This window comes from Etheostoma cragini, chromosome 7 (assembly GCF_013103735.1).
Source record: "Etheostoma cragini isolate CJK2018 chromosome 7, CSU_Ecrag_1.0, whole genome shotgun sequence".
Lineage (NCBI taxonomy): Eukaryota > Metazoa > Chordata > Actinopteri > Perciformes > Percidae > Etheostoma > Etheostoma cragini.
The window spans coordinates 14,594,322-14,611,887 of record NC_048413.1 but is presented as its reverse complement, the minus strand read 5'-3'; the positions used below and the strand labels follow the sequence as shown (position 1 = coordinate 14,611,887).

Sequence of the window (17,566 nt, the reverse complement as noted above, 5' to 3'; positions counted from 1 at the left end):
AACACTTAAGTGTGAAAAACATGCAAAGGAACAGGAAATGAGGAAGGGGGCAAACACTTTTTCACACCACTGTACATGAAGCTCCATTTTTCCTTGTCATTATGGCAAAAACTATAGTAGACTGGCTGAAAATACCTGCATTGATGGGATTAATCAAAACTGGATAACAGATATATTTTAAACTTGAGAAATTAACACTATGCTACCTTCTGCATCTATATTTCTACAATTTTGTACAATTTTCCACATAGCTTGGCCGATTCCGTTAACTTGCCAGTCAGCTTGGGGAGAAGTTTTTACTTTTCCAAAAAGATTTAAATACAGGAGCCACATCTGGACAAAAAGTATGTATTTTGTACAATTTATTCCAGGTCAGAATGAGTCTTGGCTTCCTACTTAAATAGTGGGCAACTATTGCCTCTTGACCTGAAGCACAGTTAGCCTGACACTAAAACCAGCTGCTACTAATATTTACTGAAAGGGGCAATATGATTGCTCTGCTCAAAGTCTTAAAATCACAACTTCTTCGCCAAATCCTAAACTCTACAGGGTTATTTGGATGAGCACAGGTACAGTGGAATGTTATATTTCTAGCAATATCTTGGTATTTATTTCCTTCATTATCATTTAATGGTTGAGGAGAAAGCTTGTGGGCATGAAACCCTAAGATAAAGTGAGATATCACACATAGGCATTTAGGCAGTGTAGTGTGTGGAGCTTGCCATAGGAGCACATCAGAGTGCTGGGAAGAGCGACTCCAATCACTACCGCTGTTCCTGGCTCAATTTCCCTAGCTGACGTCAGCTGACTGCCTGGCTCTCCGCTCCTCCGGACACAGTGCCGTGTAAAAATGCTGCTCTCTGTGCCGTCAAGGACAGGATTCAACCCGTACAACGGCTACAACGGCAAAAACATCAAGAAGGTAAACAACAACACCCACAGCACACTTCTACCACCTCTCTTTCTGTAACAGAAATTTCTTGATTCGGCGTTCGAGCCCTTCAGTTAAAAGCTGCTCGGCTGTTTGAGCTGCAGTGTCCTTGAAAGTGGATCACAGGCGACGTTTAAACTGTTACTTGCTGTTGCAACCTTTGCTATCGGATTTCTTATGTTGTTGCTACATTGTTGCAAACTAACACTGGGCACCTTTACATTGTTGCCTGTAGGTTACTACAACAGTTTGCTTTCGGGTTTTTTCCCCGATACGGTCGCTGTTCTCTTCCTACACCCAGCCTGCGCGTAGAGATCAGCTTATAAATATGTTGTAGATAATTCTACGGCTGCAAATAAGATAATAAAGGCTAATGATTTTCGACTTACATCTGAATTCATGGGGGTTGAATCAAATAAGTAATATTTAAGTTATGTTTTCATTGAATTAACCACAAGTTAGCAAAGTTTTTTTCCTCTTTTACGCGGACCGATTTGCCCCACCCCTTCAGTCCAACTGATGACTGAGCGGGTTTTGCATGGCACTATGGAGAAGAGGAAAGTTACAGAGCCCATGTAAAAAGGCTCATGTAGATGTAATAAATGTGGCTGTATGGAATGTGAATATCCGTTATACAGCAATGACAAGAGAGCTGGAACACTATAGAAGGTCTAATATTGATTAGCTTGTCTTCGCATGTGAATAATTCATGGAGGGGACATGTTCAACCACCATTCCGGGACATATAGAAAATTACGGGTTTCAGCAAGATTGTAAACTAGTTAGTCATGCCTAGGAGGATAGTGCTGATTCTTGAAGGAATTGTTAAACTGTTACGAAATGTCTCTTAAGTGATGTATGTTGATGCGTGACTCTCAGCATTTTTAAATGACGTTTGAACAAAGCTGAAATCAAATATCTCCTTCCCTCCCTGTGTTATTCCCTTCCCTGAGGCTGGCAGGAATACAGATTGGTCAGATTAATGACCTGGAATTCCTGGAATCCTGGAATCCTGAATTCAGACAATATGCTCATTTCAAGAGGAGCTCTCCAAACATAAACCCTAAAACCTTAAAAGAAGACATGCACACACTTGTTTTGACCTTTTTCTTTTTTCATACACAATTTGCATTGTTCGAGTGTGAAAGTAACAAAGAGGGAGGGCTTGTAAGTCCAACGTCAAGCGGTAACCCTTGGTGTGTCTTTTTACTACGGGAAAAAGGGCGGAGAAAAGAAAAGGATTAAGAGATCCTGCTTTCCTCTGCTTTCAATTAACTCCCCCATTGTTTTTTTTCCTCCCCTGTGTTCCACATACCTTGATTTCTTGTCTGTCAGTGGTTCAGTCCACATGGAGAAGACAGCCTTAACATTCCTCCTAACTGATAAATCACATGTCCCAAGAATTTTTTGCTCTCTTTAGAGTGCTTGATACCCCTTGAAAACAACCGTCTGTAGGATTTTTCTGTTTTTTTATGAAACTGGACTGGGTCAGAAGAAGAGAGCAATGAGACGTCTCACCTTTTAGCCACAGGACGCCGAGGATTTCCATTACGTTTCTTATTTGGTTCTTCCCATCTTTCACACATTTTCTTGCAGCTGCAGAAATATAACATAAAAAGATTTTGTCTGTTAAACTATGATCTTTTCCATGGTGACTTTTAAAGTTTCTTTAGCCGAGCAGGTCCATATTTCAGATATTTCATGTATTCATAAACGTACACTTGCACATTATGAATAAAAGCTGTTCTGGCAATATAGAGATTATTTGAAATGCTACTGTATGGTAATAGAAGTAGAATTATGTTGACAATGATAAGAAAATACATTTAATTACTGACTAATTAAAATAATGAATGTTTGACACTTTTTAAAATTAATGTAATTCATTTGTCTAGGGTATTGTAGGCAACTAGATGCTTATATCGGGATACATGTTATTAAATAAAATAACTAAATTATCTTAAGAAGAGCGTATTATCAGTTGCACAAAATGTTTGTGTTGCCAGAGAGATACAACCATTCAAGCATCTGACAATCAGACTTATATCTTTGCTATTACTGTAGAGTTAAAGGCATACATCCTGCCTCACTTGGCACTTATTATTCTCTCTTTGAGTCCTTGAGTCACCTGTGCTCCCTGCAGGCATCACCTCTGCTATCCAACTGTAATCACCTCATCGGTCCTCAGCTGCTGCTTGGAGCACACTCCCTGTTTCATGCTGTTGGCCATTTACTATTATAATAATATTAATAATAATACAAAGAGCTGATGTAACTTACTGCAACTATTACTGCATATTCTCTATGATAGTATTTGGGATGTAATGACGGAAGCAACTGAGCATCAATTGTTCATGGACGGAATATGATTTTTTATTACACATTAAAATAAAAGTAAATAATACTCAGATATGACGCTGGTGCACATGAACAATAAAAAAAATATTTTGTGGGCGTCTGTGGTCTAAACAGTAACAAGTAGGAAGAAAATCCGTAACATGCCAGGAGGTGAGGTTTTGGACACAGACCAACTGAGCAGATATGCCACCTTCTGAGTAAAAAAAAAAAGGAGAATTGTGTTCCCCAATCATGCACATTTAAGACATTGGTCATTCTTTCCAACCTTCCCTTTCTAACTGCATTTGTGTTTTTCAGAACACACATATTTGCCTGTGTTTGGCATTACCTTACATAGGCGGCAAAACACCTGGAGCTGGTGGTTGGGCAGGTGGGGAGTAGGTGTGGTTCTGACTCACTGCCATGTTTTTCTCAAAAAGAGCCCAGCAGAGCGGTCTTAATGAGACACTACCTTCTGACTTGAGAGCACATGAGACGGATTAGTGTTTTCCACTAACAAGCTCAGATCCTAATTAGACAGGCCTCACTAGTCAGGCTTGGGCCCGGACTCGGTCTCCCGTCAGATCCTATCTCCCCAGGCCTCTGCAGGTGCATCCCTTCTGATAGTCTGTGTGGGCTGCCTACAGTGAAGGCAAGAGAAAGCACAGGAAGAGGCTGTGATTGTGGAAAAACAGTGTACTATTGATGCTTAAGAATAGAGGCAGAATAGAGGAGAGGACCGAGATGAATGGACACTGTGATTCTCTCAGCTTGACTAAAAAGAAAGAAGTTCTGACAGCTAATTCCTAGACCTTTGGGAAAACATAAGATGGTCTACCGTTGATACGATAAAGCTTGCAAAATAATCAGTGGTGTTGCTACTCATGTCAGTATCGTCTGAAAGGATGTTGCTATTGAAAAACTTTTAAGTAATAAGAGATATCAGATTACACATTTATCCTGTTTTTGGGGTTTAGCTGTTATGTAAAAATGGCTTTGTATTAGGAAATATTACACTCATTTTTGAAGCATACGTCATCAAACATGCCGAATGTTGACGTATCTTCAATAATATGGAAAATTTTCCTAGGTATAATCCTGTCTGTAGATCAGACATCAGATGGCTATAGAGCTAGGTTTGATATTCATCTGGTCTATGTAGCTAGAGGGAACACAAAGAAATTACCTTTACTGTTATCAAAAACACAGTAACGTTGTACACGTTTTTTTTTTTTTAAGTACTGTTTGTTAGATTGTCTAATTGACGTTTTATAGGGTTAGGGTTATATATTCCATGTCTAAAAGGGCCTTCAAGTTTAACTTTATGTTGAACAAAGTTTTGACAAGGACGAGGAACAAAACTACCGTTAGACCAGGTAAAACATTTAACTGGTGCTTCTACCGTAGCTACCTCGCTAGCTAACAAACTAGCTTTAAGTGTTACAAAAATAACAGCTAGCTACAGTTAACGTTACCTTCCATCGGCAGGAGATCCGTTTAGCTAGCTAGCTAAATGTTAGCTATGTTGTTGCTTCCACCCAAGTCTTTAACAGCTCGGGGACACATTTGTTTGTAAGTTTACATTGCACATAATCCAAAATAAAGTACAAATGAATGTTAACTATTAGATAATGAATACAACTTTATCCCGTTTCCCTGCTACCGAATTTAAGCTTTGTTTTAGTTGAGCTTCTGTTTTGACTGACGTAACGTTTGACCAATAAAAACGCGGTTAGTGAGCTCAGCTCTTTTGATTGGTGGTGAGGTGATGGTTTGTTGCGCACACGTGATTGTTGATTTTTCTTTCTTCTTGCCCACGCACTGTGAGAAATGGGATGTTCCCTCATGGATTTGTGTTTCTGTAATTAAACCTGTACCAGCTGCTTAGAACAGATTCAGCAGAAAAATCGAGCGGTCATAATTAGCTTGATTCTAGCAGTATTTTGACAACTCCCTCTCTGTTAATAAGCTGGTGGTCCAGAGCTGACCTTATGGTGTTCAACAAGCCATCCCATTGTTCCCAGGGGCAGAGCCACTGACCCTAACTAATCAAACAGTTCCTCCTCCGCCAGCACTGGGAGGAAGGCAAAACCAAGGCCACATTTTTACTTCCATATCAATTTGATTTAGTTTATTCCCAACCATGAACCATAGTATTAATATATGTTTTTAAATGTGAATATTGAAAACAGCCATTGCATTCAATTATTATGTGTGCACACATCTGCACATACATTTAAGACCCCCCTATCACTCTCTTATGTGTGGGTAAGTTATTTTATTTTTTTCCATAAACAATGTCCTGGTTACTGTGGACCATCCACAGATCTCCATGTGAACAGTTTTAATTGGAACTGTTTCAAATACTCCCAGTGAAAACTGTTTGCAAAAACCCTTCCAGCTTCAACCCACAACATAAAAGCCTCGTTTGTAGCAGTGTGGCTCTCAGCCAGTTTAATTCCAACCAGATTTTAATGTTATACGCTTCGTTTTACATTTAAATGGACTCACTATCAACACAAGATAGGCAAAGCACAGTTCCCATGTATGCCACATTTGTACAGTTTACGTTTCTGCCAAAAGTATAATTTCTCTAAAATTCCATTTAAAAGTAGTTCAGTTTGAATGACACACTGAAATATATAATATTACAGGTAAGGTCTCAACAATTACAATCAAAAAAACAAGGAATACTGTGTTTCTTAGACAACCTGTAACAGATTTCTATTACATTCCGTGTACCATGTTCTTGTTTTTGCAAACAAAGACATTCACATTTTGTTTAAATAGGTCCACAATGACATTAAGACAGGGTGTATAATTATTTTATATAATTATTTAATAAAGGCTAGTCTATTAAAATATTCAATCTTACAACATTAAAGACTGGGTCCTACTTAATATTCCAAAAATATTGCCAGCCGTCCTTCATTTTTGCACAAACTGATTGACGTGTAGGGCCACCAATCATTTATCTCCTGCTGAAGCAAGGTTTCCTGAAGAGAACAGTTTGCTGCTGGCTGCTTATGGAGAAGTAGATTCATTTTAATAATCAATCTTTGACTCTGTGTAATCTTGAAGCTGAGGATTTTTATGATTCTTATATCTGTTAAACCAGAGCACATTCAGAACCTGTAGTACATTGATACATTTAAACGCTTTAATGCACAGATTAAGGAATTATGTAGGATTTTAAAAGAATTGTACATGTGATTTTTAAATGCCACCAGATACCACAAACAGGAGCCTGCTGACTATTGGCTGAGTAAGTTTAGCCTTTGGGAGTGGCGAAAGTATGCGCATCATTCAGAACACAAGACAAAATAAGATTTTATTTACAAAATTGAATGTGCAAAATAGTTCTCAATACATTTTTTTTTTGTGATCTTAAGGAGCCAAAATCAAAATCCCTATCAGAATTTGATTAATTTCACAGCCCTAGTATATACATTGCATAATATTAATGTTTGTATTATATAACTAATTTTGACTTTACATATTTAAAAAAAGAAAAGAAAAAAAAAGATCTAACTTCACCTTACCTTTCGAGCCAGATGAAGCAGCTAAATCGCTATCGATATCCTTTCACCACCATCTCATTGGGTTAAACAGCCACTGTTGCAAATGTTCCGGTTAATTGTGTCTTTATTGACCTTATTCCTCATAAGCTTGTAGTTTGACCAAGTCAGTTAGTAAACCATTCCATATCCAGTTACCTACAGTACTGCATCAGTGTACACATTTAATTTCATGTAAGTGTTTGCTTTGTGTACGATTGAACTAAAACCAAATCTGACTTTGCCCTGTATTTGTTCTGCAGCAGACGTATGTGTCCCCCTACAACCATCAGATGGCTCCTCCAAGCCCCAACAACAACAACAACAATAGCAGCAACACCACCTCCATCAGCAATGGCAGCAGTTGCAACGGGGGAGAGCAGTTGAGCAAAACCAACCTCTACATCCGTGGCCTCCATCCAGGAACCACAGACCAGGATCTGGTCAAACTCTGTCAGCCGTAAGTCACTCAAAAACCAATGGCTCCAACTTCTATATCTACACCCAATACATCTCTTTGACCGCCGCTGTGCACATATACCAAGTTAGAGTTGCAGAGTAGATTAAAATAGAGTGCCATCACTCTATCTTAATCTACTCTGCATGTACTGTACTGTAGATGGGCTAGGGCTGTCTGGCTGGCTGAATACACCAAGGATTGCATGACTGCATACTTACAGAACTTCCTTACATTTGAAATGCACATTAATGCTAAACTACACCATAGCATGTATTTCTCAAGCGAAGAAGAGGGCCACATTTTCATCTATATGTTTTTAAGGCCCATAATTTAGTGGCCTTATGGAAAAACTAACAATCAGTTTGGCAGCAAACTAATTCCTTTCACTTTGGCACAACTAGGCACAGAATTAGTCTCCCTCTCTCACGCTAATTCTTTCTTTATGTCTCTCCTCTTGCTCTTTTTTAGACTTTAGTTTTAACCTACATGGGTTATTGCTCCTTTGTGCTTTAGTCTTGTAGATCATCATCAAACAATATGGTGACAATGAGACTGCTGTTTTAAAGTCATATTCTGCACTATAAATACCACACTATGTTGCTCATCACTGTGAGCCTGTGAAAACTCTGTTGTGGCAGCATGTAGTCAGACATCAAACAACAGCATCATCCAATCCATCTGATATGTTTGTTAGGGCTTCAGTGGAAGACATCAAACCAAAGTAGGGCTGAGATGAATGGTCTGGGTTCACTTAATTGAATTCTGGAGCCTGGCTATGAGGACCAGAAGAGCAGAGGAGAGGAGTAAGACAAAAGGAGGGAAAAGGGGGCGAGAGAGATTGAATAAGGGAGAGAGGGAGAGAGAGGCCTGCTATTTTACAGCTGTCTGGAAGATATGGCTCACATGAGGCTGCCCAACCCTACAGGAAACGGCGAGCCCAAGGGAAAGGGAAAGACAAACAAGGGCAATGGCATGAAGGTGGGGGGTGGGAGAGAATCAGAGGGGGAGGAGTGAATGGAGTTCAGGGTTTGTGTGTCAGGTGGTGTTCTGTGGGGGTAGTTCTCATATTTCTGCTTTTACAGAGCAGATAAAATCACTGCATGAAATTTGCCTTTTAGCAGAGCACATTAAGATCAATGTAATTCTCGGATAAACTAGACTGAGAGAGGATACTGTATCTAGTAATAGTTAATAGGGGAAGTGCTTGTAGATGAAGATGTAAAACAGTAGGCAGACAAGTCATGGATGGAATTTTACTTAGTTAACTCTAAGTTTAAACAGGAAATGTGTGCATAGTATAAGGACACAACACTCCCAAAGCTCCCCTCCCCCACACTGAGAGTTGTATATGTACGCTTTGAGTTGTACTGTGTAGGGAGAGAGGGATGAGAGGACGGAATGGGGGTTGGTTCTCCATCTCCAGCCCCTTCATTTGTCTCTCTGGGTGCCTCGCTGCTGCTTTGGTTCTCTTGGACTGGTCCGTTTCTGGTGGTTGACCATGGATGGACATCGGGCTGGACTCTACTGTGCTCTCTCACCCATGGCTGAGTCTCCTGGCCCTCTTTTCGCTCTGCATCACTTAGTCCAAGACCTCTGAGCGCAATTCAGTACATGGGTATCTCAACTGTGTAAGCAGTGGAGAGAACAAGCAGAGCTCAAAGCTTAAATGCTAGTCACAATGTGAAGTCATAGATCACGCTGATTGCTGTGGTCCCTACAGTAGTGATGAATATGAAAATATAGAAAACAATATTGGCATATCCATCCAGTCCAGTTGGTTACGTTTTATGGCTTAAAATCAGAAATGGTAATGTTAAAAGGGAAGTTAACCAACACTGGGTGGATTCAATTGGCAGTAAATGTGTATAGGATAAATGATTAGAACATAAAATGTCAGAAACAATTCAAAGCCACTGATTATGAATTTGTTTCAGTGGATTAACAATTAAGCAGAAAGAGCTCTCCTCTCTTTTAGTTCCCTAATGTGAACTTTGATGATAAACAGTATTTTAGGATCAAATTGATTATATTTTGGTCTTCTTGCTTTGCCTTTGTGATGACATTTGATGTATATTTTATTCCAGTAAAATCTGAACATATAATATTTCAATCATTCAATTCAATTTCAATTTCAATCTGTCAATATTTCAATATTTTTATTCCCAACATGTTGTATTCAGAATTAATTTAGAATGTTTGTACATTCCCAACCTTAAGCCACCTTGGTAAAGGAATAAAGATTTTCAGATTTCTTTTCTGAAGGGAAAGTAATCCCAAATTAACTTAAAAGAAATGATTTATTTTCCAATTTGGAGTAATACAACAGATTAACTGTCAGATTACAATTTTAGCAGGTCATTGCATAATCCGTAGAGTACGATATGAAAGTGACTCTTCCCGTCTAGATGAAATGTGGCAGTGGTGCAGTGTCGCTGGATGAAAGCTGGTTTGCTTTGTGAGAGGCACTAAGACCCTGTGGAGGCAAGAACGCTGCCTAGAAAGAAGCTGGTTAGTAGAATGAGAGTATGGCTGGGAGCCAGCATAGGACAGGACAGCCAAGGAGAGGCATATCAGATTACACTGCATGCACATGCCTGGAGAGATGGGAACCGATAGACACTCTGCAAACCTTTGCCTGAGCCAAGGACTATCCTATGGATCGGCAGTGTAGATAGATAGATAGATAGATAGATAGATAGATAGATAGATAGATAGATAGATAGATAGATAGATAGATAGATAGATAGATAGATAGATAGATAGATAGATAGATAGATAGATAGATAGATAGATAGATAGATAGATAGATAGATAGATAGATAGATAGATAGATGTTTATTGATCCCAAGAAAAATGGGAAATTCCGGTGTTACAGCAGCAAAATCAGTCACAAAGCACAGAGTATAGATGGGTAGCTAAATAGATTATGCAGGATTTTAATATTGATAGTGCATTGTGAAACTATCTGAAAAATGCATACATTTATTTGTACTTATTGTCATGTTGGATTTCCCTTGAGTTACGATCCCTATTGACATCTGTGTGAAAGCAGGATGGAATAAGATATGGGAAATCTATAGTGTTTTTCTAGCATGCAGAAACCCACAGGGCATTTTTTTAAATTTAATTTAATTTATGTCCCACCCCCTCTCTAAAGCTTTTCCTGTGCACATAATTTATTATCAGATGTTGTAATTATAGTCAGTGTCATTGCGCTGAATCTGCCAGGTGAATTATGATTCAGTCATCATGCAGCACGACCCCCTTAGGGTGTTTAGACTACCTCAGCAATGTTGCAATGCTAATATTGAATGCAAATAAGTCATTGTTTGAACTGCAAGGATGATCCATGAGTGTAAACCTCACTGTTTTTCAGGTATGGGAAAATAGTGTCCACTAAGGCCATCCTGGACAAGACCACCAACAAGTGCAAAGGTGAGATGTAAAGGCATCAGCTGGGTCACAGTTACTGTTGAACAAATGTGCCAAAGTGTTATTTAATTTGTTCAACCATGTTTAATTTAATTTGGTTTTTGGTAATTTGTAGGTATTTTAAATTCGTTGCCTTCTTGAAAAATGTTTACATCACGATGCATTTTACGTTTGTTGAAGTAATCGATGTTGTAGCTACTTCAAGCCTATCAGGTGCCATTGTTCTATTAGGATTAAGGCTGCAACTAATGTTTTTTTAAACAAAATGTTTTCTTGATTAATCAATCAAAAATGTTAGAAAAAAGAAAACTACAAAAGATTCACATTTGTGAAGCTGAAACGGAATTTTGGCTTGAAAATTGACAACCATTTTATTGACTCATTGAAAAAGTTGCAGATTGAGCTTCTGTCAATTGACTAGGGGATTAATCGAGTAATCATTGCAGCTCTAATCATGATATATTTTGTGGTCTTGAGTAAATGTGAATTTGAAATTGAAAAAGGGAAATCCATAATATTTTTACTTTACTATAACTGTGTTTTAACTACCTGTACGGCAGCTAGTAAAGAGGAAAAAATAATTTTTTCATGCACCACTATGTTCTGTTTTGTTGGATAGCGCCTGTCTAGTTCACAAAGTGAGTAGATTATGTATTCACCAACACTATTTTGTCAGTTGATGATATCTTCACTGCTTATCAACAACAAACATGTGAAAAAATGTCAGCATAACAGTAAAGAGTTTTTGATCCCTGCTGTAATTTAAGAAAGTTACAGATTGCAGTTACAGCACATTGCTGATACATTCTTCCCAATAAAGCTGTTTGCATTTTGTCGCCCAGTGTTTGCTGTGTGCTAAGCTTCACACTACACCTACCTAACAGGTGTGCATTGTGTGATAATATTGGACGTGTTGTATAACTCAACATCTGTCCTCTGTGAAGAAGCACAGTCCAAACCGGACTGGCTGTCTCTTCAGATTTAAGAACAATGATTGTTTCATGAGCTCACATTACATGCCTGTGTCCACAGAGTCCTGCTGTGTGCATATCTCATTGTCATAACATTTATGTCTTGCTGTATATGTCTCGGTCCCTGCAGGCTATGGCTTTGTTGACTTTGACAGTCCGTCCTCAGCTCAAAAGGCAGTGACAGCGCTGAAGGCTGGTGGAGTGCAGGCTCAGATGGCCAAGGTAAGAACCCAGCTTGATATGTATATAATAATATATAATATTAATATAATATAACAATATTTGGTGGCTTTTATTTTTTACAATTTGGTGCCAGCTTAAATCGAACTATTGGTCAGTTAAAAGAGTTTTCAGCAAATGAAAAAAATTTCAGGCATTTTGACAGTGACTCAGCAAAAAGTTGAATGATGAATTATTCATTACAAATGAAATGCTGAATTATTAACCTTACAGCAGAAAGGTTGTTCCTCTGTCTTATCGGCTTCTTATACATTTCTCTGTTAAAGCTATTCACAGCTCTTTCTCTATCTAGCTCTCTCCTCATGCTTTTTGTTTTTGTTATATGAGCCACAGTTCAGGAATATAAGCCAATTAAGCCTCGGTTTGTGTGTGCGTGCGCCCTTGAACGTTCACCAGACGGTGCACTTGGTATATGCTTAAATTTGTTAATTTATGGGTATTAATGAACTGTAGAATATGTGTGATCAAAAACAAGAGTGCATGGATGTACACAGTTACATGTGTGTACATGTGTGTATGTGTGTTATGCTTCATAGGGGTGACAGTGTTGAGGGAGTGTGTCCCAGGGTCTGCTCTCTGAGCTCCCCGTACAAAGGACATGTCTGTTCTCCCTGGTGGCATCTGACTCAGTGTCTGAGCAGCTCCCCAGTCAGCAGGGCCCTGTGCCCAGCCACCCGCCCTGTTAACACACACACACACACACGCACACACACACACACACACACACACACACACACACACACACACGACAGTCACACATGCACTTCACCAGCCTTGCCTCAACCGGATTATGACACACACACACACGTACATGCACACCACAAACACCCTGGGAAAGCTGATCTCTCGTTAAGCTGGATCACTGACATTCATATGGCTCCTCTCTCACAGAATAACTTGATTTCACTCACCCCTCCACTCCGGGTTTACAACAAGGCTTATGTTTGCGTCAAATTTCTCTGACTCATTCTGACTCATTCACGGTCAAAACCCGCAGCAGGTCTTCTCTGCTTGTTCTCACGAGTTGGAGCTCCATCTCTTGTTCACACTGCTTTGGAGAAGAAAGAGGAGGAGGAGGAGGAGGAGGAGGAGGAGAAATCACCTTCACCACAGGTCGCAGTGATTACACATGCATTATTCATGGCTTGGAAATTAACTGGAATTTAATCACATCTGCACTCTGAGATAATGAATATGCATAATGGTTAGAGGGTGATACAGTTTATCCTACAAGATGCTGCTGGTCAAATTAAATGTGGAGGCAAAGAAAAAGCCTACAAAATAGTTTGAAAGGATAAAATGCACTGTCACACGTGTGACAGGTTGTTTTTTAATCATTTCAAATTCAGATTGTGAAAAGCTGCATAACTGGTCTGATTTATGCAAGCCAGCAGAGCCGGCCTGTGTGCCGGCATTCAAGGTCAGGATTACCCCATGAGTATAACTGCTTGCATAAAAGCGACATATTACCATGACCAAACTAACAGGATGATAACGTTTGACTTGTGGGGACGGTGATAGCACAATGCTTTAGATGTTCTTCAGATCATTTTCAAAGGTCTTTGTCCAAAATGTCTCTGCTGTGATTCTCCACCGAGCGAGAGCACATAATCATTTTAGATCGTCCATGGATGGAGAGCCATTTGAAATTTAATTATGCTTTGATATCACATTACCTGGATCCTGCACTTTTATCATCCCAAGAGGCTAGTCTCACATAATAGGCCTGTCTTCTACCCTTTTGGTCTTAACGTTTTGGTTATGGAGTATGAGAGAGGAGAGTGAAGAAGAAAAGGAGCGTGTTGGATAAATAAAAGTAGAAGAGACAGAAATAGAGAGTCAAAGTGAGAGAGAGAGGCTTAGCTGATGTCCAGCTAGAATACTATCTCACCATCTCTGCATATCTCTTTTCTCCTTAGACCTCATCCACGCAGCTCACGCCAAAATGAAATCCACCTTTACTCCAAACCCTCTACCCTTTCTCTCAGACTGTCTAATGTCCTGCACATGCCACCCTTCCAAATAGCATACACTTCCTGTTAAAAGGCTGTATCAATTCCTTCAGATTTGTGCTGGCAGCTTTTGTGTTTTTTTCACATCAAAATGGACATCTAAATGCAGAGAAAACAAAGAGCTATGTCTCCTCGCACATCCTCGTGCATTAATCCTCTCCTGTCTTCACTCCATTCAGCAACAGGAGCAGGACCCCACCAACTTATACATCTCCAATCTGCCAATGTCCATGGACGAGCAGGAGCTAGAGAGCATGCTGAAGCCCTTCAGCCAGGCCATTTCCACACGCATCCTCCGTGATGCTAACGGAACCAGCCGAGGAGTGGGCTTTGCCAGGTACAAGCTTTGGTTATTTAGTTACACGCATTAGGACAGCTGGTTTAAGTCCATTAGTGGTGCTGTAGCCTCTTGTGCTGCTTTGAAGAAAATATCCAGTTGCACAAATTTCAGTAAATCATGGCGAGTGAGTCCTCTGGTGGTCGGCACAGGTAAGGACATATATGCACACAGCAATGATACCTTGTAACCTGATACTATTTAACTCAGTGATTGTTTTTATAAAACATTTAATATTTCCTTTTCCTATAGGATGGAGTCAACCGAGAAATGTGAAGCCATCATACAACATTTCAATGGAAAATATATCAAGACTCCACCTGGAGTTCCAGGTGAGGCTTCCTTGAAGTGACATCTTGTTATGAATGTAGCATCCTAAAAAAAAGTAAAAGAAATTAAAGTTGAAGAAAATAATCTTATCCAAAGAGTTTTTACATTTATGTTACTGAAAATATGTTTGAAATAATGTAATGTTTTCTTACTGGTCTAGTACCGCCAGAACCCCTGCTGTGTAAATTTGCTGACGGAGGCCAGAAGAAGCGTCAGAGCCAAGGAAAATATCTGCAGAACGGCCGGCCCTGGACGAGAGATGGGGAGACGGTGAGTTTATTTCTTCATGTCTTAATGACTTTTGAGAAAACGCTTCATAATACAAGACTGCGTGTGATCTGCCTCATAATGACACTGTCTCTTTTCTCCAGGGAGGAATGACGCTTACCTATGACCCCACCACAGCCTTACAGAATGGGTCCGTACTACTACTCTGACAAATCCATTGTACACCCAAAGGGAGTGCGACCATGTTGTGGTGACTAATAACTTTGTGTCTCTTTCTGGTAGGTTCTATTCCTCTCCCTACAGCATCGCCCCCAACCGGATGATGGGGCCAAGTTCCCTCTCCCCGTACATGCATTCACCTGTGTCCACCTACCAGGTAGTCTCAGACCCTCAAAGCTGGACTGTACTGGAGTTTAACAAAGAACAGACCTGCTGTCACATTTCTATAAATTGGGAAACATAAAAATAAAAAATGCTTTAAATCTAAAAACAATACAGTAAAATGTATGGCGTTTTGCTTTAATATTATGTAATCTCCTGGTGCACGTGTGTCTTTCTTGTTCCTGCAGGTACACAACCCATCCTGGCTACATCATCAGTCGTACATCATGCCACCCACAGTGAGTATCTAGAATCTTAAAACTGTTGGCCTTCCTCCCTGTTTTTGTACCGGGAGAAGCCTTTTAATATTCTGCTGCGTGGCCGGGTTAGCTCAGTTGCTAGAGCAGGCGCACATATACTTAAATATACACTACCGGTCAAAAGTTTGGGGTCACTCACAAATTTCCATTGGACTCCATTATAGACAGAATCCCAGCTGAGATCAGTTGCCTTGTTTTTTTTAACCAGGGCAGCAGTTTCCAGATTACATTATGTGCTTACATAATTGCAAAAGGGTTGTTTAATGTTTTCTTAGTTAGTTTTTTAAAATAATATCATAATAATAATAATATAATAGATTAGTAAACAAAATGAGCATTTGGAACATTGGATGGATGGTTGCTGATAATGGGAAATGTAGATATTGCATTAAAGATCAGCCACTCACCCAGATCAGCTGGTATCCTGTCTATAATGGAGTGTATATATATAAATTTCATGCCTCGATACAGCAGTCCAAGGTTTGAGTCCGACCTTTAACGATTTCCTGCATGTCTTCCCCCTCTCTCTCCCCTTTCTCACCTAGCTGTCCTGTCCATTTAAGCCGGAAAAAACGGAAAAAATTATCATAAACAAAAAAATACAGTAAATATTCTGCTGCCTTCACATTCTGTCTGTCTGTCTCTTTGTTTTAATTGCCAACTTGAACTGCTAAAGCTGCTGTGTGTTGTTGTTGTTCTCTATAGGGAGCAGTCCTGACGCCAGGAATGGACCACACCATGTCCATCCAGCCAACCTCCATGATGGGGCCCCTGGCACAGCAGCTCAGCCACCTCTCCATGGGCAGCAGCGGCACAGTCAGTAGAGAGCAGACTATTTAGCTGTCAGCTATTATTTATGTTTATCAGTTAAAGATGGACAAGGCACTTTGATTGTGTTATACAAAAAGAAACCAAGGAAATCAGAGTGCTTTTACTACTATTAAGGATCTGCCAAATCCTTATGCTGGAGATATCCTAACTTGACCTTTATTCGGGGAAACTGGGCAAATCAACAGAGTAAGAATCCGATGGGATGTTTTACTTGTGTTGCAGCAGCCCTTTGTAATCTAGGCTGATAAAGGCAGGTGTAATCTCACATATAAATCGTATCTAGTGCAGCTTTATTTGACAGTGTTATTGCCAATGTAGCTGTCAGGTCTAATGTAATTATCATCTTCACTCTGCAGTATATGCCTGCAAACACATCTATGCAGGGGACCTACATCCCCCAGTACACCCAAGTGCCTTCCACCAACATCTCAGTTGAGGTAATGAGTCTCGGTTTTCTCTCACTAGAACAGGTCAAATGTTATGTGAAACAATCACTCATGGATTAAATCTTTGCGGCCTTCTTCTCAGGAAAGTGCCGTCCAACCACCTGTTGCCATGGAGACTCCCACAGAACACACAACCTACACCTACCAGCATAACAAGTGACGAGGTGGCAGAGGTGGGTTTTAATCCTTGCAAGTGTTTGTTTTGGGTCTCTGTACGTGCATACATTTTGCTAAGATGTAACTGCAAAAGGAGAAGGTGCTGCAGCTTTTGTTTGTAATTGTCTGGTCTTGTCACTTTGTCGGATATTCTTTAGGAGCCGGAGTGACTCTTAAAGGGCCCCAAGCGCTGAAACTCGGCACAGCGACTCTGCACGTAAGGCACCAGACACCTGGGAGGAACACAGACTGTTACACAGAGAGGACACAAAAAAGATATTTCCTACAAACTCATATCTTGAAACAAACTATTTTACTCCAAACAAGCAAGGATGGAGGAACTGGGAATGGGAAGAACAAAACAAGGAGCATCTATTTTGATAACAGTCACACACAAAAAAATCCCACACAGACACACACTAGATAAAAGGGTTTTTTGGAACGTTATTGTTATTCTTTTTCTAATATTACTCTGGAGAGCTAGAATGAAACCAGTAGAAGAACATCTCAACACCCTGTTTTATTTGAGTCATTTTTAGTTTTGACCTTTTTGTAAGATATGCTGATTTTACTTTTACACTTTTTTGTCCGATACTTTCAAGCGTTGAACCTGACTTTTTGTACATAAGTTTTTGTTTTGGTGTGTTTCTAGTTTTA

At 39.8% G+C, this 17,566-nt stretch overlaps 1 protein-coding gene across 3 annotated transcripts; it reads left to right on the top strand.

Moving 5' to 3' along the window:
- Positions 1-714: 714 nt before the first annotated feature.
- Positions 715-17,299, top strand: LOC117948013 (RNA-binding motif, single-stranded-interacting protein 2-like). 3 transcript variants are annotated; one of them, XM_034877438.1, is made up of 14 exons: positions 715-922; positions 7,089-7,285; positions 10,662-10,720; positions 11,819-11,910; positions 14,120-14,277; positions 14,530-14,609; positions 14,768-14,877; positions 14,979-15,025; positions 15,118-15,211; positions 15,405-15,455; positions 16,182-16,292; positions 16,664-16,744; positions 16,836-16,917; positions 17,057-17,299. In XM_034877438.1, the coding sequence occupies exons 1-13, from the start codon at positions 851-853 to the stop codon at positions 16,911-16,913; spliced, it is 1,230 nt and encodes a 409-aa protein (XP_034733329.1). In that variant the 5' UTR covers positions 715-850; the 3' UTR covers positions 16,914-16,917; positions 17,057-17,299. The 3 variants fall into 3 exon arrangements, with proteins under 3 accessions (XP_034733329.1, XP_034733330.1, XP_034733331.1); XM_034877439.1 differs by having other exon boundaries at positions 16,836-16,926; XM_034877440.1 differs by lacking the exons at positions 715-922; positions 17,057-17,299 and adding an exon at positions 2,247-2,612 and having other exon boundaries at positions 16,836-16,913.
- Positions 17,300-17,566: the final 267 nt, after the last annotated feature.